The 23,042-nt window shown below is 39.3% G+C and overlaps 1 protein-coding gene across 12 annotated transcripts in view; it reads left to right on the plus strand.

Moving 5' to 3' along the window:
* TCF12 (transcription factor 12) overlaps positions 1-23,042 on the plus strand; it is a 374,687-nt gene that overhangs the window by 347,415 nt on the left and 4,230 nt on the right. For 10 of the 12 annotated variants that reach the window (XM_079767777.1, XM_079767781.1, XM_079767778.1 and 7 more), the window contains 5 exons: positions 309-515; positions 11,826-11,940; positions 12,909-13,071; positions 18,839-19,071; positions 22,005-22,158. In XM_079767777.1, the coding sequence (XP_079623903.1) occupies positions 309-515; positions 11,826-11,940; positions 12,909-13,071; positions 18,839-19,071; positions 22,005-22,147 (861 nt within the window). In that variant the 3' untranslated portion in view covers positions 22,148-22,158. The remainder of the gene's footprint in view (positions 1-308; positions 516-11,825; positions 11,941-12,908; positions 13,072-18,838; positions 19,072-22,004; positions 22,159-23,042) is intronic. The other 2 variants (XM_079767779.1, XM_079767776.1) reach the window with 1 other exon arrangement.

Genomic DNA, 23,042 nt, shown 5'->3' on the forward strand with positions numbered 1-23,042 from the left:
AAGATCAGTATTAAAGTACCCATTATCTTTTTTATCAGCTATAATTATCAGACAGTAGTACAGTAGCATTCATCTTTTATAGAAATTAAAGAAGTAACTTCATGGTAGATTGGTAAATTGATTTTAGGAAGCAGTGATTTGTTTCTGAAGCTTTGTTAATTTAGCATAGTCTACTTTCTTTGATTATTGATTTGTAGTGCAGGTTTCACTTACTGTCTTCCATATATCCCAAAGTAGGAAACATAGAAGTTTTAATGAATTTATTAGTTACCAGTGGTAACCTCCATGTCTTTTTTCAATCACTCCAGCAATCTCGAATGGAGGATCGTTTAGACAGACTGGATGATGCTATCCATGTGCTGCGGAACCATGCTGTGGGACCTTCCACCAATTTGCCTGCTGGTCACAGTGATATACACAGTTTATTGGGACCATCCCACAATGCACCAATTGGAAGCCTCAATTCAAACTATGGTGGATCAAGCCTTGTAACAAGCAGTCGATCTGCTTCAATGGTAAAATAGTGCTCTTTTTTTTAAAATAATAACTCCCAAAACCTATTGTCCTAAATGTTTTTGGGGGAGAGAGGCCTTCTTTTTGAAGGGAAATAGAGTGGCTTTTAAGAATTTCCTTTACTGTCCTGGGCAGGGTTATTGGCTGAGCATTGGCCTTAAAATCCTGCTATGATCATGTGCAAAAAGCAGAAACTTTCTACAGAGATCATTTTAGCTTAAACTTGGATTTTTTTTTCCAGATGCATATTATTGGCAGAAGAGTTTTTGCCTTGAAATGGTGTGTAGAAAGTCTGAATAGCAAAAGTAGTAAAGCAAGACTGGATTTCAGGGGTTCTGGTCTAGAAAATCTGTTTATTATAGTTTGGAACCAGCCTTTACTAGCAGAAGGAATGTGAAATTATTTGTACAGGTCCATATTTAAGCTTTATTCCCAAATGAAGAAAAAATGTGGGGGTAGTTTTAAGAATGGCTGTAATTTAAGTGACACTGAAAGGAAACAATTTTAGATTAATCCCCAAAGAGAATAAAATAATTCAGTTCATCTTTTTTAAAATGTGGTAATTCTTTAGAGGAAAAAAAGTAAAATTCTATAGCTATGCACATCACCAATTTTATTTTGAATGTCTTACATTATTTTTTGAACCTGCTATTTAACTGATACCATGTGTTCGCATGTATATGACATGGTTTCTAAGATTCATTGCATGGTGTGAAATATTCTCCTATGAAACAGATTTCTAGCTGTAAGCCATATGATCAAGGCTGAAACTCACCTATCATCAAAATAATTAGGTGCCCCAAATGCTGAAGGCTTGTGTTCTGTAAAATAGGATTGGTTGCAGATTTTCACATTCACATGTCAGACAGCCATCAACATTCATTTTGGAGCTGCTGAGGTAAACGTCAAACAAGGCAGCCTGGTTTCCTGAGAACTGTTTTCAGTAACATGGTGTCATTAGATATAACTTTATCTCTATATCTTAACAACCAGGTTTTTTTTTGGGGGGGGTGGTGGTAATGTCAAGATATCTTGAAATTCACTCTCCTTTAAAGTTAGTTTTTGCTGCTATTGATAATAAATGTGTGAACATTTATAAATTGTGAGACTCATAGAAATATATATTTTGTTGAAATATTATCTATCCTTATTTGGAAATATATTCTAATCCCAACTTTACCTCTACTGCAACGTTTGCAGTTTTTACTTTTCTCACCTCTTAATCATTTTTTAATTCTTCACTGTATACAGATTACTGTTTATATTCCAGTTTATCTGCTATAATATTTAATACTAGAGGCCCGGTGCACAAAATTCATGCACAGGGTGGGGGGTGTCCCTCAGTCCAGCCTGCACCCTCTCCAATCTGGGACCACTTGAGGGATGTCCGACTGCCCGTTTAGGCCCGATCCCAGTAGGATCCGGCCTAAACGGGCAGTCGGACGTCCCTCTCACAATCCAGGACTGCTGGCTCCCAACTGCTCGCCTGCCTGCCAGCCTGATCACCCCCAACCACTCCCCTGCCAGCCTGATTGATGCCTAACTGCTCCCCTCCAGCCTGTTTGCCCCTAACTGCCCTCCCCTGCAGGCCTGGTCACCCCTAACTGCCCTCCCCTGCAGGCCTGATCACCCCTAACTGCCCTCCTCTGCAGGCCTGGTTCCCCCCAACTACTCTCTCCTGCAGGCCTGGGTCCCCCCAACTGCCCCTCCCTGCAAGCCCGGTCGCCCCCAACTTTCCTCCTCTGCTGGCCTGGTCACCCCTAACTGCCCTCCCCTGCCGGCTTGATCACCCCCAACTGCCCTCCCTTGCAGGCCTGGTCCCTTCCAACTGCCCTCCCCTGCTGGCCATCTTGTGGTGGCCATCTTGTGTCCACTTGGGGGCAGGATCTTTGACCACATGGGGGCAGCCATCTTGTGTTGGAATGATGGTCAATTTGCATATTACTCTTTTATTAGATAGGATAGAGGCCTGGTGCACGGGTGGGGGCCAGCTGGTTTGCCCTGAAGGGTGCCCCAGATCAGGGTGGGGGTTCCCTTGGGGCATGGGGCGGCCTTGGCGAGGGACCTATGGTGGTTTTCAGGCTGGCCATGCCCCCCGGCGACCCAAGTGGAGGCCCTGGGATCTGGGATTTATTTATCTTCTATAATTAAAACTTTGTAGCCTTGAGCGGAGCTAAGCCTCCTGCTTGCTCTGTGGCGGCAGCCATTTCTGTTAGGATTTATTTATCTTCTATAATTGAAACTTTGTAGCCTTAAGCAGAGGCCAAGGCAGGCCAGGGCTGCAGAAGCTTGGCTTCCTCCATCGCTGGGGGCAATTCAAGCCTCCTGCTCTCTCCAGCTTCATGGCTGCTGCCATTTTTGTTGGGATTTATTTATCTTCTATAATTGAAACTTTGTAGCCTTGAGTGGAGTCCAGGGCTGGCCAGGGTGTGCGGAAAGCTTGGCTTCCTCCATTGTCGGGGAAACCCAAGCCTCGTCCTGCTTGCTCTGTGGCCACAGCCATCTTGGTTGGGTTAATTTGCATACTCACTCCTGATTGGCTAGTGGGTGTGGCTTGTGGGTGTAGCAGAGGTACAGTTCAATTTGTAGCAGAGATACAGTCTTTTATTAGATAGGATATCTGACTCTTCCCAATTAAAATGGGTGTGGCTGTGTTCCAATAAAAGTTTATTTCAAAAAACGGGTTCCTTTATTTGTACAAAATAGAACCTATGTGGGGGTTTTTGTTTTGTTTTTGGGTGTTTTTGTTGTTGTTGTTGTTAATCTGCACCTGAGGATTTTTTTCCCATTGACTTTTAGAGAGAGTAGAAGGGGAGGAGGGGAGAGAGAGAGAGAGAAAGAAACTCAACAGGGTGGGGGATCGAACCTGCAACCTAGGCTTGTGCCCTTGACCAGGAATTGAACCTAAGACCCTTCGATGAGTAGGCTGATGCTCTAATCACTGAGCCCTGAAGGCCAGGGCTAGAAGGTAGTTTTTACCAACTTTTTGTTGGTTTGTTTTTTGTTTTAGTATTTATCAATTTTGGATATTAGTTAGGAAGGGATTTTTTTAAATCCATTCCTTCAAAGCCATCTAGAAATCTAGTACATTTTAAAGGACATTTTCTCTTTATTTAAACAATAAAGAGAAAATTGTTTCATTAGATATTGCCCTGAAGCTTTTAATTAAGAAAGTAGCCACATATATCCTCTAGGAATTTGCTGCCTACTTCAGAGCATGAACAAAAGGGCTGCCAGAGATATTCTTTAAAAAGGAAAAAAGTCAAAGGAATCAAGAAAAAAAGAGTTTTCTGAAACATGTGAAGAGTCTGGCTTAGTCTGAGCAGCAGCATTATCCCACAACAACTAAGCCAAGGTATTGCTTAATGTGTCCATCAAGGTCTTCCCTTCAGTGCTTATAACTTTCTGAGAGGACACAGAGCTGGTAAAAATCTGCTAGACATCATCAACTATATCCTCCCGATTCGGACACAATCACTAGTAGAGGTGGAGATTTAGATGTTTTTGCCAGGTTTAACCTCAAAATATAAAGTATTAACTTATAAAATCTGACACTGTCAGGTGAGTCAATATTTCACTTGTCCTCCTGAAATGAACTTTTTAGCTGTGAATCCTCAGTTCTCAGTTTCAGCAAAATGGCAAAGGGTGGAATAAAATAAAGATCTATCTGCCGGTGACTCTCCCAATTAAGCCTTAGGCATACTATTGAGGAAAACTCTTTTGTTGTTGTTTTTTTAATTATATTTTATTATTATTGACATTATTACAGATGTATCGCCCATCACCCCCCTCTTCAGCCCCCTCTAGCCAAGGAGGAAGACTCTTATCCTAGTGATTCTATCCGTGTCTGAGGATTTTTCTATCAGAACCCACCTATATGGATTCAATTATTTTCATATTCTTGGAGGGTGTGTGATTTGGGGGGACATAATTGTAACTATTGACAGCCATCTCTAAGAGTTATCTCCTGCTTTTATTCCATATATTGTAACTAAAAAATGACACAGATTTACATTCTGGCATTACCTTTTTTTGTCTTGTTTAACTTTCTGGTAGTTTATATACTTTTCCTCTGTGTGATCCTAAGTTAGTATTTGTTTTAGGCTCCTAAAAATGGAAGTCATGTGGCCAAAATTACAAAGTAACCACAGAAATATCAGTTTATCAGTAATTCTATATCACTTATAGAATTTGTGAGGTTGCTACTCAAAAATATTTACTTTTCATCATTCTATTTCTGTTCTGCAGAGATAGAATTATTCTAATAAGCATAAATACTATTTCAGTAATTCCACAGAACATTCAGATAATATTTTTGTTGTAATGGATTTTGTCCTAATGGGCATTTATTGTAAATCACCATCCTAATTGCAGGTTTTAAATATGATATTGCTTTTTTCCTAGAATTTAGAAGAAGGTCTGAATACTTTCCCTATAAGATAATAAATATTTTCAGTTTTGTAAGCTATATGATCTGTCACAACTACTTAACTCTGACTTTGTAACGTGAAAGTGAAGACATAGATATTATGAAAACAAATGGGTGTGGCTTTGTTTCAGTAAAACTTTATTTACAAAGAAGCGTTCCTTTATTTACCCAATGTAGAACATAAATTATCTTCCCAGTGCAGGAAACTAGGGTTAGCAAGCTTTTTTTTTTTTTTTTACTTACCTTTTTTTTTTTTTTGAGCCTGAAACTTTTTGGTTATATTGTTTTATTTTTTAACATGTCTTTATTGACTTTGGAGATGGAGGGAGGGAGGGAGGGAGGGAGGGAGGGAGGGAGGGAGGCAGGAAGAGAGAGAGAGAGAGAGAGAGAGAGAGAGAGGGAGAGAGGGAGGGAGAGAGAAACATCGATGTGAGAAAGAAACATCGATTGGTTGCGTCCTATACATGCCTTTACCAGGGACTGAAGCCACAACCTGGACATGTGCCCTGACCAGGAATCGAACTGGCGACTTCCTGATTCATAGGTCGACATTCAACCACTGAGCAATACTCACCAGGCTGCTTATATTGTTTTAATGAGTAGTTTGGGAGTTGTATTGAAGCAGAATATTTGAGGTGAGCCAGCATGTACTGGGAATGGAAGAATAAGAGTTTATGGCAGGATAAATGTGGTAGAGGGAGCTCAGTTCCCAGCCTGCAATGCTATCAAGATTACTTGTGGTGTAGCCTTGGCTGGGTGGCTCAATTGGCTGGAGGTTCATCCCATACACTAAAGGTTGCGGGTTTGATTGTCAGGGCACATACTTGGGTTTTGCGTTCAATGCTCAGTCAGGTCATGTGCAGAAGGCTACCAACCATGTTTCTCTCTCACAGACTAAAATAAAATAAAAAATGTAAAAAGAAGATTACTTGTGATGTTAGAACTACATGGATGGGTCAACCAGAATAGTGTCCTTGGTCAAGAACATAGCCTTGTTGCTGAGACCCTTTCTTTACATTGTCTTTAGTTATAACAAGGTTGTGTCAGTAAGGTCAATCCACAGCTGATAGTATTGATTTGTAGATCAGTCTTACTGTATTTTTTTAATTAAAAAATTGTTTAATGTTGACATTATTGCAGGTGTCCCCCTTTTTACCCCACTTTGCCCATCTCCACCCATCCCGGCCTCCCCCTCCCTTGGCCTTCACCAAACTATTATCCATCTTACAGAAGATATAATTGTCTGCTTTTTTCAGTTGTTCCAGAAAAAGATTTTTATATTTCATACCAAGGAGATAAGAAGACTACCATCTGACAAAAATATATATTAATAGGACTCAATGTCGAAAGACTTCATTTTGACTGTTGTTTCTTTTCACTGAATAGACTTGATTATATCAAAGTTGAGAATTAAGTGAGGTTTCAACTACAGACAGCTTTTTAACATACTTTGGCTATCTAATATACACACAAAATTGAATTTCCTGAAAGATTATTATATTGGAAAAAGAAACTAAAAAAAGGATATATTTAGAGTAACCAGCCTGGCATAGTTTTAATATTTGCTCTTATTTTTTTAATGGGGTTAACATTTTCATTTACTTAATTTTCTATTCCCTTTATGTATTTTTTATTACGTCTCCATATTTGTTTAATGCAAGTATAAAACTTAAGACTTTTCTTCAGGCACTCTTATTGGGATGTGATTGATATATCATTTAAGTTTTAAGGCACAAAATCAGGGTTTTTAGAACTATTAAAATGTCAGCATTGGACTTTAGTTTTGCTCCTATTTATGTAGTATAAGAATAAACTCTTGGAATAAACTACTGACAGAAAACAATGCTTGTATTAAGTAGAAAACTAAAAAGGAGTAGAATCATTAATTTCATTTGGGCATTACAAAGAGGTTTCCACAATATAAAGTTATTGTACATCACATCTGTTTATGGCTATAATATCTAAAATACTGAGGCCCATTGAGATAGATCCATTATAGCATTTTATCTTTCACATAAAGTACTCAGTTATTCCTCAATGATTTCAACTTCAAACTAAGTTAGATTAGGAGCTTTTTGTATTAATGGAAGTTTGGTGCAAATCTTAAAAAGTTTCTTATTTATGACGTTGGATAAAATTCCATCCATGAGGTCTTTTGATTTTTCATGGGGAAATTTAATCCAAGCATTTCTTTTTTTTTTTTTTCCTTTCCTTTTTTTTTTCTTCTTTTTTTTTCTTTTTTCTTTTTTTTTTTTTTTCCTTTTTTTTCTTATTGCTTGGGGTTTTTGTTGTTTAAGCTGCGGTTGGAGAGATCTGTGGTATTTTTCTTTTCTTTTTTAATTGCTTTGGGTTTGTTGTTTAAGCTGTGGTTGGAGATCTGTGGTATTTGTTTTCTGAGAACAGAATAAATAACATTAACTCATGAAATTTAAAGCTACTTTATATGATTTAAAAATATAAATCATGTCTGTTTTTCAAATCCTAAAGCAGTTAGAGAGACTGTTTTTTCTAAATTCTAAGATACTTAAGATTAAGTTGTTAAAGACTAAGGCAAATAAGATATTTTGTTTAAAATTAGCATTTTTCTCACTTATCAAAATAAATTTGGAGTCATTTTAACTTTATATATATATAAATAGTATTTAGTCTAATTGGTATAAATTTGTATACTGTAAGAATTGTTTGCCTAGGTTTCAACTGAATTGAAGGAGTTTATTTTTAACTGTATTTTACTTGTTCTAACCTATTTTTTCTCAAATGGGCAATTTTTAAAAAATTTATTTTTATTAAGACCACATTAAAGTGTTTAGGGATTTTGATACGGTTTTTAAATTTAAAATTGTTCAAAATGGCAGCATTTCTTAAAGTTTAAAAATCATACAGGTTCTATATTATGGAAATATCATAACAAATGGAATTCTGCTATTTCTAGCATAAATCCCCTCTTTAAGTAAAACAAAATGTATACAATACATAAAGATCCTTTCATCAGTCTGTAGATTAGTACTGATTAATTTAAATCATTAGTGTTCAGTGAACAGTACAAATCATTATAATAGAATTCAGAATCAGAGGGGAATTCATTCATACTGAGTTCTCTTTCAGTCTGTTCCTTAATTCACAAGACCCCTTATTCATCAACTAATTAGATTTAACATTTTTTTTTCCATCATGGGTGCTAAAGCCTTTGGCCAAATGAAATGAAAACAGGTTTCTTGAAGGGTGCTTCCACCAAAGTAAGGCCAGGCAGATTGTGAAGATTCAGAATTCAGGAGGATGTTATTTAATGGGATGGGCCTTTTATTCTGACATGGAGCTCTTCATAATAATTGAAATTTTGAGCATAGCAGGCCTAAGGGTTTGCCTTCCCCTGCTACTCTCCCTAGAAGCAGTCTGTCAGCTGTATGCTAACGAGATGAACAATTAAACAGGGTCCTATCTGGCTGGCCTCACAGCTCCGGGCCAGACAAAGAACTGTTTATACACCTGTTGTATGTGTGTAGACAGAGCCATATGAATGGGTAACTGCAGATTAAAGGGAGGATATGGGAGCCAAGGTGAGCAAGGGTTAAAGAGAACTATAAGAACTGTAAAAGTCAAATTCTCCAGAAAATATATGAGGGCCATTTGTAAGGGGAATCAAGTTACAAAGAAAAAGTTCCTGCTAACTTCATTAACATGAAAAACTGCAGACTTCAAGTGTTTTGCTAGTCTGAGGCCAATTTTTAAAGCTTTGATTTTTTTTTCTTTTGGAAGCCAATGATGTAGATTGGTGTGAGAAAATAGTTTATAGTACTCCATAGAGACAAAAATATTTGCTGGCATTTATATCCCAAAACAAATCAAGCAACCTTTCTGGTTTTCCTTCAGGGAAAAGCAAATTCACTAAGATTTATTGTTTAGATACTGATCCTTTGTCGGCCAAACCTTTCATCAGAAAGGAGGTGATAGAACATTTTATTAGTAGAGATTCAGAAAATCAAATAATTATTATCATAATTAAATAAAAAGAAATAATAATTTAGCAGATGCATCATCACTCAAATAAGTGAAAATTTAGTTTGTTACTGTCCAGTCATTACTGTCTTACAGAGCTATAAAATGAATTTCCCATGTAGTAAATTTACATGTTTAAATTTTTTAATTTTTAATGGTTATTTTAAAGTACTTGGCATGATAGCTCAAAATACTAAGGTAAGAGCAGAATTAGCACATATTACCAAAGTTCACAGAAAGTTTTGTTTTAAGATTATTATAAAAACAAATACAGAAATCTTAGCTTTTACTTTATCCTGCAATGATTTCTTCTGCCAGTCAAAATTGTTTTAGTGATATTTTATCTTTAGAATAGGCTTTAAAGTCCCAAAGAATATGCTGTTATATATTGTATTTATACCATAGCTATTTTTATAAAATGGGATTTTTGAACTGACCTTCCCCTTAGATCATTGAGCAGTTAGTGCATAGCTAGCAAGAAAGCATAAGAATAAACATGACTACGACACCCTAGAGACAGAATATCATGAAATATTTTGAGAATAATTTTTCTCTCTTGAATATAATTTTCACAACCCTCTTTTTCACTGGTTGTTAGGTTTAGTTCTTCAGATTTTTCTCAGGTGTTTTTTTTTTTTTTTTTTGGTGGGGGGGATCTAAAGGCTTGGGGAAGATTTCGGAAGGGGAATAAAGTAGTTTCTATTGTCCCTTCCCAACTTTAAGATTTTATTGTTCTAATGCATGATGAAATTGTGTGGTTTAGAAAAAGGATAGAGTCATGCTTGATCACCTAAGGGAGTAGTGACACAACTAATCCTCAGCAATGACTAATCTTCAAGTAATTTTAAAAGTAGTGTGAAATACATTAAATGGGTTTTTTAAAACAACATTAAAGATAAGAATAAGGATGTAGATAGAGGACAGACATTTCTTTAAAAGAGTGGTGGAAGACCTGATATAGTTAGGTCCACTACCAAGTGGTCTGCATTGCCTAAAACTTTGCTTTGGTTTCTTTTGTTTAGCTCATAAGAAAGCAAAGGGATATATTTATACCTCTTAGGGTATAAATCCACACAAAGTCATCCTATCTAATAAAAGGGTAATACGCAAATTAACCATCACTCCGTCACAAAGATGGCAGCACCCATAGCCACTAGATGGCGGTGCCCAGTCCTCTCAGCCCCGCCAGAGTCCCCCAGTCCCAGGGTGGTGGCCGCTGAGAGCGGGCAGTGTGAGCGGCCTGGCGGAATGCTTGCTTTGTTGCCTCAGCGATGAGGCAAGCGTTCCATGCCCAACCGCGGATGGGCCTCTGGCCAGGCTGGGGTGCAGAACACTTGCTTTGTCACCCCGGCAACGAGGCAAGCGTTCCACGCCTGGCCACAGATGGGCCTCTGGGCATCGGGCGCAGAGTGGCCAGGCCCTGCAGAGAGCTACTGGCGCACGGATTCGTGCGCAGGGCTACTAGTTAAAGATATAAAGCTATATTTTATTACTCGAGGAATTCAGAGTTCAGCAATTTACTGGAATTGAAGGATTTATTGAAAACAGTGGTTCTCATATATAACCCCAGGCAATAAACCTCTTTAATTAAAGGTTTAATCTTCTAATTGACATGTCTGCTACTGTTCTAATAAAGCTTCTTTTATAACCAGTTTTTCTCAAAATACTGCAATAGCCAAACATTTGGTGGTGTTTGCATGCCTTAACTTCCCATTTCAGGTTAATTGTGATTTGTATAAATTTGGATAAAACGGAATAAAAACATATGGCATTTTTATATTGTCTTTTGCTCTTTAAAAATGCTTGAGGCCAGGTATTTAGACAAAGAAAAAACAAGACACTATCTGTTTGTGTGAGGAAAGGGCATACCAGAGTAAAAATAAATATTATTATTACTTGGAATCTAGCAATATTTTCTTAAATGCAAATTCATGCACACTTTACAGAGTGAGGCAATGTAGGTTTACAGTTGTTCATGTGGAAAATAATACAATAATCCTATATAATAAAAGCCTAATATGCTAAGTGTCCAGTCGGCCGTTCAGCCAATCAAAGCGTAATATGCTAATGATATGCTAAGGCCGTTCAACTGACCACCAAGGGGCAGACAGTTGACCCATTGACCAGTCACTATGACGTGCACTGACCACCAGAGGGCAGATGCTCCAACTGGTAGGTTAGCTTGCTGCTGGTGTCCGGCTGATCGGGACTGAGCAAGATGGGCCAGACATGCCCTGGAGCCCTCCCACAGTCCCACCCCAGCTGGCCAACCTCCCATGTCCCTTCCCGGCCCCGATCATGCACTGGTAGGGTCCCTCGGCCTGTCCTGCACCCTCTTGCAATCCAGGACCACTCGGGGGATGTCAGAGAGCAGGTTTCAGCCCAATCCCACAGGCCAGGCCGAGGAACCCTACTGGTGCATGAATTTGTGCACCAGGCCTCTAGTTAATAAATAAACAAGAATAAACTGTGTTTTGCATGCTAACAACTATAAGCCTACCTTTGTTCCGCCCAGTATTTAGATAGCATTTGGATAAGGTTTTCAGATCAGTTTAGAGAGGATTATTGACAGGTGTGATTATGTGTAGTGCTTTATGGCTTCCAGAGTACTCTGTCTCTATTAGCTCATTTGCTATAATCCTGTGGGATGTTAAATTTAGAGGTTGCAATTTTTTAATGAAACCTTTTAAAATAAATTTAGACTATCAAGTCATTTGAAATCCAAAATCCAGAAAAGTGGCATTCAAGAAAAGTTGCTAAAAAAAAGAGAGAGAGAAGAAAAGTTGCTAATTTCAGATGAGTCCTATTGTTTTCCCTAATAAACCCACTGAAAGAATTTAAACAATTATTGCCCCTGAACTGTCTTGACTTCTTTTTTTAACTTTAGGTTGGAACTCATCGAGAAGACTCTGTCAGTCTCAATGGCAATCATTCAGTCCTGTCTAGTACAGTCACTGCTTCAAGCACAGATTTGAACCATAAAACACAAGAAAATTATAGAGGTATTGTTGGTTTTTCGTAATAATACAGACAGAGATTGCATTTGGAGCAGTCACCTTTCTCACAGGCGGATTCATATCTGTGACTCAAAAGTCATCTTAAGTGGGAGAATTCCAAACAGTAGTGCTACTGAAGGTTCCATTCGGCCCATTTGGCTGGGTAAATTATAGAACTTATGGATAGAACCACATGCAAAGTGTTCTTCAGTTTTTAACCTGTCATTTTCTTACCTGCTCTTGCTTCTGTCGTGTCTGTCTTCTTTAATCACTTCCCCTCATGACTGAGTCTTCATGGTCCCTAGAGGCACTGGGAAAGATATGTCTGAGTATGTAGAGAGCTCTGAATGATAGGAGCTGTTGTTCAGAAACAGTTCAGTTGTAGAAATAGCTCTGTTAAAAAACAAACTGGTAAATGTTATAATAGAGCTTATAAATAAGTACAAATATATAGCTAATATTAACCCTTTGCACTCGCTTGCTTTTTTCTCGATTCCTTTATTCTAATGCTAACCATGTCAAGTCACACTCAACATCCGAGTGCAAAAGGTTAAGGATACCAAAGTAAAGTTCTCCTGGTTATATTTAACCATGACACCTATTTTATTGTGTTTATCCAGGAAAGTGTTAAACTTATTTCCTTTTCCTTGGCAGAATCTTAGAAGTCATCAGTGTCTAAAACTCCATCAAGTTTATCATAACCTTGTTCATTTGTTAAATAGTGCCTAAAAGTTATCATTATACGGACCATCAAGGCCAGGCTTGTTCTTCTAAATACAGATGCTTTAAAAAAAATGTTTTAAGATTTGTGGACATGCTCTTCCCAGCTGTAAATAGTATACTTCCCTACATCTTCAGATTTCCCTCATAGCCCTCTAATAACTAAGAGTATTTACCATCTCAATAGTGTTTTACTGACTTAGTTCTAATTCATGCGTCTGGATGTTTATTTTGTTTCTTTGACTCTTTGGTAGGTGGCTTGCAAAGTCAGTCTGGAACTGTTGTTCCAGCAGAAATCAAGACTGAAAACAAAGAGAAAGATGAAAACCTTCATGAACCTCCTTCATCAGATGACATGAAATCAGATGATGAATCCTCCCAAAAAGATATCAAGGTTTCATCTAGAGGCAGAACAAGGTATTTATTAACACTCAGGTATTAAATTTCACTCATTTGCCATGGGTGAAAGTATTGGGAAATTGAAGGGTATTATGCATTTATTAAGTGTCAGCTGTGTTCTAACTGCTATGTTGGGACTTTATGTATGTTATCTCATTTAATTCTTACAGCACCCCTAGAAGGAAACCATACGAAGCTGACTCAAAAATTATGTTTTTTATTATACCACACTATATTAGGGTCTACATATAAAAAAAAGAATTACATTTCTCCCCACAGTGCTTGTAAGGGAAGTCTGTAATCTGTAAGACAATTAGAGGACAAAATAGCTAAAACAAATTAAATTGTGCAGTATATACATTTAGATACAGTTAATCAATAAATATCTGAACATACTAATATAAGGCTAAATATATGGTAAGACTGTTGTATGATTTAAAGCCAAGAGTTGGCAAATTATAGCCCATGGACCAAATCCAGCCCACTGCCTATTTTTATTTTTTATTCTTTTACAGAATGTGTTTTGTTTTTTTCCAATCCCCACTCAAGGATATGCTTTTGGTTTTTTTAATTTATTTGATAGAGATAGAAAAACATTGATCTGTTGCCTTTCACATACACCCCAATCCGGGAATTGAATCCACAGCCTGGGCAGGGCCCTGACCAGGAGTTGAACCCACCACCCTTTGTTGTACAGGATGACACTCCAACCAACCAAGCCACACCTGCCAGGGCTGCCTGTTTTTACAAAAAAAAGTTTTATTAGAACACTTTCAAACCTTATTTATTTACATACTAGAGGCCGAGTGCACGAAATTCGTGCACTCGGGGGGGGGGTCCCTTCGGGAGCCCTTGGGGTATGTCTGACTGACGGTTTAGGCCCGCTCCCCAGGCCATCCTTAGCGGACATCCTTAGCGCTGCCGCGGAGGTGGGAGAGGCTCCTGCCACCGCCGCTGCACTCGCCAGCTGTGAGCCCGGCCTCTAGCTGAGCGGCACTCCCCCTATGGGAGTACACTGATCACCAGGAGGTCAGTGCGTGTCATATTGACCAGTCATTCTGCTGTTCGGTTGATTTGCATATTAGCCTTTTATTATATAGGATTGTCTATGGTTGCTTTTGCATTGAAGTAATAGCAGTTTTGAGTCATTGGCAAAAGAAAGTGATGGCCCACAAAGCTGAAAATATTTACTAACTGGCCCTTTATAGAAAAAGTTTGCCAACTCCTGGTTTAAACATTGATTTGGAAGAGTATGGAGAAGGAAGTATTCTAAATGGGCTGATGTTGAGGAAGATTTTCGAAGTATGGATATTGACACATAATGTTAGTTTCAAATGATTTCCAGATTCTTCCCTCAGATTTTTTTTATAGTTATATATTAAAACTAGATGACTTGGTATATTTGTGGCCCATCCTATTTCTTGGTATATATTCACTTATCAATATGTATATATCACATATATATCTATTATTAACATTGTTCTTTGTATTAAATTATGGCACAAAGGAGATTACAGTAAGTGTGATAGATATAAAAAGCCAGCATGATCCTTCCTCTATTCACATACTTAAAAAGGTGTCCTTTTGCCTTTGACATTCTCACTGTTTTCAACACTTTAACATTTTTCTTAGGAAAAATTAAATCTTAAGATACTAATGCTATTATTTTAATATGCATTGTACTCACTTGTGTAGAGGGATGAAGAAGTGAAGACTGGATCATGGAATCTATAGACCACTCCTTTGAGGCATCTTAATTCTTCCACAGTTTTATTATTCAAATAGAATTTTAAGGGGAAAAATTACATGTTTCCTCTTCATCTTCTCATCTTACAGATCAGAGGTTTGCAAATTTTCTGTGTAAATGGCCAGATAAATCAATATGTTCAGCTTTGTGGGCCATATGGTCTCTGTCGCAACTACTCAACTCTGCCATTGTAGCAGAAGAGCAGCTATAGACAACACATCAACAAATGGGCTGGCTCTTCCAATAAAATTTTATTTACAAAAATAGCCAGCTGCTGGGTCATAGTTTACTGAACCCAGTTATAGGTCATCAGAAATTGAGAGGCAGTATAATAGGTTAATAATAACAATACTTAGTAATTAACAATAGTTAACAGATTAACAGTATGTCCTTCGCACAAAGTAAGGCTAGCCTGGGTTTTCCTCATGGCTCCATCATATACTTGCCAAGTAACCTTGGGCAAGTCATTAAAGCTCTCTGAGCTAGAATCCTTGTGAGAATAAACTGAAAATGATGCACATAAAGCCCTTTACACACTGTTTCACATGCAGTAAACACTCATTAAATATACTAGAGTTACTGTTATGATGATGGTAATGCTAGGCATGTGGTATAGGTTTGCTTCCATTGAGCACTGACCTGGGTTCTTGTCGTCACACTGCCACTAATTGGCTTTGTGATCCTAGGGAGATAGCTGATGTCTATGGATCTTGCAGTGGTTTTCAATCCTGCTGCACAAGCTCCAGAAACATTTTAGAAGTAAAAGCTCACTAAATCAGTATGTGGTAGTGGACCTATTTTTTTAAGTGTTCCTAAAGATTCTGATAAATGGCCACATTTGGAAATCTTTGGGGTAGATGATCTGTCAAGGTCCCTTTGCAGTCTAAGAGCTAGTGATTTTCTATTAAAAGAATACTTTTATGTAATTCTTGACAATTAGCGTGTAGGAATCTATTGTGTACTTCTTTATTACAGTACTCAGCATATTAGAAAATAGGGGGAAACATCTGTTTTTTTGTGCACATCATTTTAAAGATCTGAGAGTCTCTGCTCAATAATTTATTTCTGAAATATAAGTAGAATTTTCTAGAATTTATTCCAAAGCATCTCCCTCACATGTTTTTTTCTGATATCTTAATGCATTTTTATTACATAAATTTGGGAAATACAGAACAGTGTACAAAAAAACCACCCAGAGTCAACTACTGTCTACTTTTCAAGGAATATCTCTTTTTCCATAAACATAGTTTAAATTTGAATTAAACTGGAAATAATTTTTATAATGTCAACTTTTTTTCATTTAACAGAGTATTTTTAACTTTTTCATCTATTCCTAAGTGTTTCCTGCAAAATGGAAGAATATTTCTACCACCCCCAACAGTTTCCACATGCCCCTTTGTAATCAGCACCCTCTCCCATCCCCTAACAACCACTGATCTGCTTTCCATTACCATAGTTTTTTCTTGGAAGTTCATGTAAATAGACTCATACAGAATGTAGTCTTCTGTGTCTGGCAGCTCTTACTGAATGAATCTGCAGCTTGATTTTTTTTAGAGGATGCATAGTAGGCCACTGTCTGGATGTACGGGATTTATCCAACCCACCTCCTATTATTGGCCTCCAGTGTGTCACTAATGTAATAGTTCTGTGATCAACTTTATTTACATAAATTTCTATGTACATCTCTAATTATATCCATAGAATGAATTTCTAAAGTTAGAATTAGTGAATAAGAGGTAATGAATATTTTAAGGCTTTGGATTTTTATTTTGCCAGTTTGTCCTTCAAAAATATTGTTTCAGTTCCCCATGTTTTTAAAAAATTTTTATCCTCACCTGAGAATATGTTTACTGATGTGAGAGAGAAACATTGATCAGTTGCCTCCTGTATGTGCCCTGACCAGGAATTGGACTGATGCTTCAACCTACTGAGCCACCCAGCCAGGGCCAGTTCACCCATATTTTTAATTATCACTACTGATGATATTTCTCTCTGGAATAAAAAATAGTGATTTTCTGAGATACTTCTCGCACTCTATGCTTCAAGCTTTTTCCTGTTTACCAGATGACTGCCAGCATATATTTAAGAGTATAGGTTATACAAATTAATGCACTAGCGTACCAGGACAGTGCTTCCCAAATTTTAAAGTACATATAAATCAACTTGGGATTTTGTTAAAATGCAGATTTCTATGTTTTTAACAAGCTCTAGTAATGCTCATGCTGCTGACCACATTTTGAGTGGCAGAGTGCCTAGAATATTATGTAGTCATTCAAATTATATTTATGAAGAGTTTCACTAGCATGGAGAAGTCTTCACTCTGTACTATGCAATGGAAATGCATTTTTTAATGTATAGCATGGGGCAAAATAGGTTTACAGTTGTCTGTATGGAGAATAATACAATCATCCTAAGTAATCCTATATAATAACTAGAGGCCTGGTGCACAAAATTCATGCATGGGGCAGGGGGGGATGTCCCTCAGCCCAGCCTGCACCCTCTCCAACCTGGAATCCCTCTCACAATCCAGGACTGCTGGCTCCCAATTGCTCGCCTGCCTGTCAGCCTGATCACCCCCTAACCACTCCCCTGCCAGCCTGATCAACGTCTAACTGCTCCCCTGCCGGCCCGATTGCCCCTAACTGCCCTCCCCTTCCAGCCTGGTCACCCCTAACTGCCCTCCCCTGCCAGCCTGGTCGCCCCCAACTGCCCTCCCCTGCTGGCCTGGTAACTCCTAACTGCCCTCCCTTGCAAGCCTAGTCACCCCTAACTGCCCTCCCCTGCCGGCCTGGTCGCCCCAACTGCCCTCCCCTGCAGGCCTAGTTGCCCCTAACTGTTGTCCCCTGCAGGCCTGATCCCCCCCCAACTGCCCTCCTCTGCAGGCCTGGTCCCCCCCCCCAACTGCCCTCCCCTGTAGGCCTGAATCCCCCCCAACTGTCCTCCTCTGCAAACCTGGTCGCCCCCAACTGCCCTCCTTTGCCAGCCTGGTCACCCCTAACTGCCCTCCCCTGCAGTCCTGATCGCTCCCAACTGCCCTCCCTTGCAGGCCTGGTCCCTCCCAACTGTCCTTCCCTGCTGGCCTGATCACCCACAACTGCCCTCCCATGCTGGCCATCTTGTGGTGGCCATCTTTGACCACATGGGGGTGGCCATCTTTAACCACATGGGGGCAGCCATCTTGTGTGTCGGAGTGATGGTCAATTTGCATATTACTCTTTTATTAGATAGGAAGAGCTAATATGCAAATAGTCATCATGCCCTCACGCCATCACACTGTAATGGCTCAGACACTCAACACTGGGTAGAGAGGAATGGGGACCAGCCAGGCACAAATGAGCTCACGAGAGAGGAATGGGGACCAGCCAGGCTGCGGCCTGGGAGAGGGACAAGCCACCCACCCCGCGGTCCCCTGCGGCTGCGGCCAGCCCGGGCGAAGCTAGCCCGGGTCCTGGGTGCCTGCGGCCAGCCAGAGGGAGGGAAGCCCGGGTCCTGGGTGTGGGGCGAGGCAGAGGCGGTTAGGGGCAATCAGGCCAGCAGGGGAGCAGTTAGGGGCGATCTGGCAGGCAGGCAGAGGTGGTTAGGGGTGATCAGGCCAGGCAGGCAGGCGAGTGGTTAAGAGCCAGCAGTCCCAGATTGCGAGAGGCAATTGAACATCCCCCAAGGGGTCCCGGATTGGAGAAGGTGCAGGCCGGGCTGAGGGACCCCGCGCCCCCCCCCCCCCCACCACCACCACCGGTGCATGAATTTTGTGCACTGGGTCTCTAGTTAATAAATAATAATGATAATACAAGAATCTCTGTTTTACATATTCACAACTATAAACCTACTTTTGCCTACCCTGTTTGTGGTATCATTTGAATTGCATTTGAAGAAAAAACGGAAAGAAATAGACATTCATGTGAAATGTAACTATTACTACTGTTTGGTAAAATTTATAGGTAATTTTTTTGGCATCTTTATACTTTATAATTTCATTCAGTAAACATATCTATGCTTTATAGGGAATCTAATAGGCATTGTTGTTCCTTTGTTTTCTAGCAGTACTAATGAAGATGAGGATTTGAACCCAGAACAGAAGATAGAAAGGGAGAAGGAAAGGCGGATGGCTAACAATGCCAGGGAGCGCTTGCGTGTACGGGATATCAACGAGGCATTCAAAGAGCTTGGTCGAATGTGTCAACTTCATTTAAAGAGTGAAAAACCCCAAACAAAACTCCTTATTCTTCATCAGGCTGTGGCAGTCATCCTTAGTCTTGAACAGCAAGTCAGAGGTAAGTAGGTTCAGCAAAGATACATAACTGTTCTGCCTCAGGTGGGCAGACATTTCTGTTTTCACTCACTCTTCTCCTAGGCATATTGTTTGCAAGTTCAATTAGTACTTCTGCCACTGTATCATCTGGATCAAATTTTCTTTGTAGTTCTCTCACTTCTGTCTCACTGTATTGGTCAATATCTATAGGCTCAGTGCTTCACACAAACCAAGAGTAATCCTGTGTAACAATGCAGAACAGCCAACTTCCTTCTGCTGTTCAGCATTATCCTTTATGCCTCTTTGTCTTGTTGATTCTGGTGTTCAACACTGTTGAATTTACCTGCCTAGACCTGTCCTCCTGCTCCTTCTGTCTTTCCTACTTCTCTGCACTCAGTTCCTTGCCTGCTTTACCCTGGGGGCATCTACTAGGCTATGCTGTTTAATAGCATGCCTGGTCATGGCCCCTCCTGGCTTGGCCTCATATGGATGTCCTCTATACCCATGTCAATAGGGTATCAGGACTTCTTTGTTAATCCCTGATCAGGAATGCCATGAACTTCTTAGGCTGGGATGCACTGGCATGTCTGAATGTCCCTAAGAGCAAAAGTGTAATTATTAGGCTCATCCACTACTGACTCAGACAGCTCCCCCAGCTGTTCAACTTCTCAAGAAGTTTGATGGAATCTTGAAAATGCTTTGAAACTTCATTTTTTGAAAAGCATTTATTACTCTGTCCCATTCAGCTATGTGCTAGACCCTGAATTATCAATTAACACAAACCCTTGAGAGGTTCTACCATTGTTCTTGCTTTTTTGCATATTACTTGTATATCTTTTTATCCAAAGTTATGAATACCTCATCCTAAGCCTTTTTTCAAGAATTTATAGATGTAACCTTGGGTTTCAGACTCTGCCTTTCTCTTCATTGAGAAAAATTCCATCTGTCTTATTTATTGGATGTTTGTGTAATATTTCATGTGAAGGAAGTTGGAAAAGAAAAAAGAAATAGGAGTAGACAGATGCTTGACAACTATAACCATAAAACTCCCTGCACTGATTACAGGAAGAAAACTCTCTTTAGTAGGGAAAGCAGAGTTAGAGAACTAGAACACACTTTCAGAAAAACATGCAGCAGTAATTTATCCACTTCCCATCAGTTTCTACAAAGGTGTTGATTTTGTTTACATGTCTAGTTTGGGCATCCCCTGGACATCATCTGGACTCTGGGCTCCCCTCTAGTTTGGGAGGCTGCTCCAAGACTGTAAGTAGCTATGCACAACCTGTCATCCCTGTACAAGTGTTCTACGAGGAGGGCAGCCAGACCCAGGCCCAGTGCATCTGGAGAACAGCAGGAAAAGTGGCTTTCCCTCCAAGCCTCAGATTTTGCCAGAGCACTCTTTGTGCCTTGGTGCCCCACATATGAAATCCTGTCTGGTCCCTGCCATTGCTGATTTAAGCCTTTACCTTATTATGACTACAAGTTTGCTAATCCTCAGCAGATTTCACATATTACTGTCATGTTTGTACTCTCAGCTTTTACTAAAGGTTGAATTACAGGTCAAGTACTTCCTCATCAAACTCTTCCACAGGGCAGTGCATCAGCTCACTTCTCTTCCAGTGATAATTTAGACTTGATAGAACTATTACGATTTTAGTTTCCTGGTCTCTTAGAGAGCTTAAAGATGAGTAAACTAGGACAATGTTAACCAAATCTGATTGGTCGCAGAATCTCCGGAGGCTTTTCCTTTTCCTAAACAAATTTCCAGACCGTAACCTAGTAGATTTTAATTAAGTTGCAACAAGATGGTCAAACATGGTAGTCTTAGCGTATTCATTGGTAATACTCTACTCCTTACTAAAATCCCACTGAAATGAATAAAAATGGAATTAACTCACAAGGACAGATGGGAGATAAAAGAGCAGCTGAGATAGCAAAAACTGTATTATATAAGATGGAAAGAAAGTAGAACAGTGGTAACTGACTTATTTAGAGAGAGGAAATGAAGGGGAGAGTGGAGGAAAACCAGCAAAAAGCAGAGCAGGATGCCGCACAGAGCCCCTTTTCCTGACCGGCTCTGCACTTTGGAGGTGCTGATTATTGCAACAGCATCAGGCCTGAAGCAGAAAAACTGATTGAAGATCTTCTATGGAAAAGTTGGATCCCTAAGTCTCTTCTCCACTTCATATTGCTTCTGCCCTCTCTTCTCTTCCCCCATAAAAGACAGAAAGGGTATTTTCTAGGGGGGAAATGAAATCAGAAAGGCTGCAAATATGGATCACCAAGAAAAGCAGAGGATCTGAGAGGCATGAAATTCAACAGTGAACCCCTCAGCCCTGTGTCCCGCTTTGCTTCCCTAATGCTGGCAGCCACATATATTAACCCCATCTTCAAAAAATTGGAGAGTTCTTTTCTAGAGAAACAAAATGCTCTAGAGCAGTGGTTCTCAACCTTTCCAATGCTGCGACCCTTTAATACAGTTCCTCATCTTGTGGTGACCCCCAACCATAAAATTATTTTTGTTGCTACTTCATAACTCTAATTTTGCTACTGTTATGAATTGTAATGTAAATATCTGTGTTTTCCGATGGTCTTAGGCGACCCTGCTAGCGGTTCTCTTGACCATCGGAAAACACAGATATTTACATTACGATTCATAACAGTAGCAAAATTACAGTTATGAAGTAGCAACGAAAATAATTTTATGGTTGGGGTTCACCGCAACATGAGGAACTGTATTAAAGGGTCATGGCATTGGAAAGGTTGAGAACCACTGCTCTAGAGAAAAGACCTCCAGATTTAGCAATTCCTGAGTAACAATGTCTCAGTTTTGGATTACCATAGGATAAAACTCTCAGAAAGAAAAATAACAGTAATTTGCTCAGTTTAAGACCTAAGAGTTCCTGATTCATAACTTATGATTATAATAATAAAAATTATTTTCCTCTGTTTCAGAGAGGAATCTGAACCCCAAAGCAGCCTGCCTTAAAAGAAGGGAAGAAGAAAAAGTTTCTGCCGTATCGGCAGAGCCGCCAACCACACTACCAGGAACTCATCCTGGGCTTAGTGAAGCTACCAACCCTATGGGTCATATGTAAACATCAGCCAGGTAAGTAAGAGTATGAAAAGGAGGTCACCTGATTTATCTCAAAGTTAGAACCTTTGAACAGAATGCTCTAGTGGCACTGGTTGTGCTAAAGGTCACGTGTAATTTGGAATCCAACAGTTTACCTTCCTGTTGTATAGTCATACTTACAGAGCCAGTATCATCTTATACCCAGTTACTACTCTCTTCAAAGTGCATCCTGTGGTTTATAAAGAATTTTGGGTTCTGTTCTGGTTCATCATGAATGTCATTCTGGTCCAAGAAGAAAATAGTGCAATGACTCTTCCTCCAAAAAATACTTTTGCTACCACTTATACTCTTCATTTCTCTACCAGAAATACTTAGCTGTATCGTCAACCAGTTTTCTGTTAACCATCCACCTCTTCTTTGCCATGAAATCTTCATTTGTATACAAAAAAGTTACTACTTGTTTCCATTGGATCAATAATGCAAGTTTGTAATATGCATCTTTATTCCCAGAAAAAATATCAGTTATACCAGTAATCTATAGATGAATGTAAAGCTGTCATATGTGCTAGAACCAGAATGCCCTTCTCTCTGGAATTATACTTGTTGAAAGACTGTTCTTTTATTTTCCTCTTCATGGACTAAATACAGTTTACTTCCTTGTGATTTTTTTTTAACTGAGTGACAAAAGTAATATGAGGGTGTTGCCCAAGTTGCTCATTTGAATCACCTTTTTCTTAACTATATGCATTTACGTTATCTATAATCTTAGTTGTATAGTTAATGTTTAGGTGGCAGAAATTAATATAGACTATAATTAAATATCTTGGACAGTAGCATTTTAGCTAATCATCATGGATTAGGAGTAGAACTGGTAACTTCATTTTTATAATCCGCTTCAGCAATGGGTAGTTCTTTTC

This window comes from Cnephaeus nilssonii (assembly GCF_951640355.1).
Source record: "Cnephaeus nilssonii genome assembly, chromosome: 4".
NCBI classification, from domain to species: Eukaryota; Metazoa; Chordata; class Mammalia; order Chiroptera; family Vespertilionidae; genus Cnephaeus; species Cnephaeus nilssonii.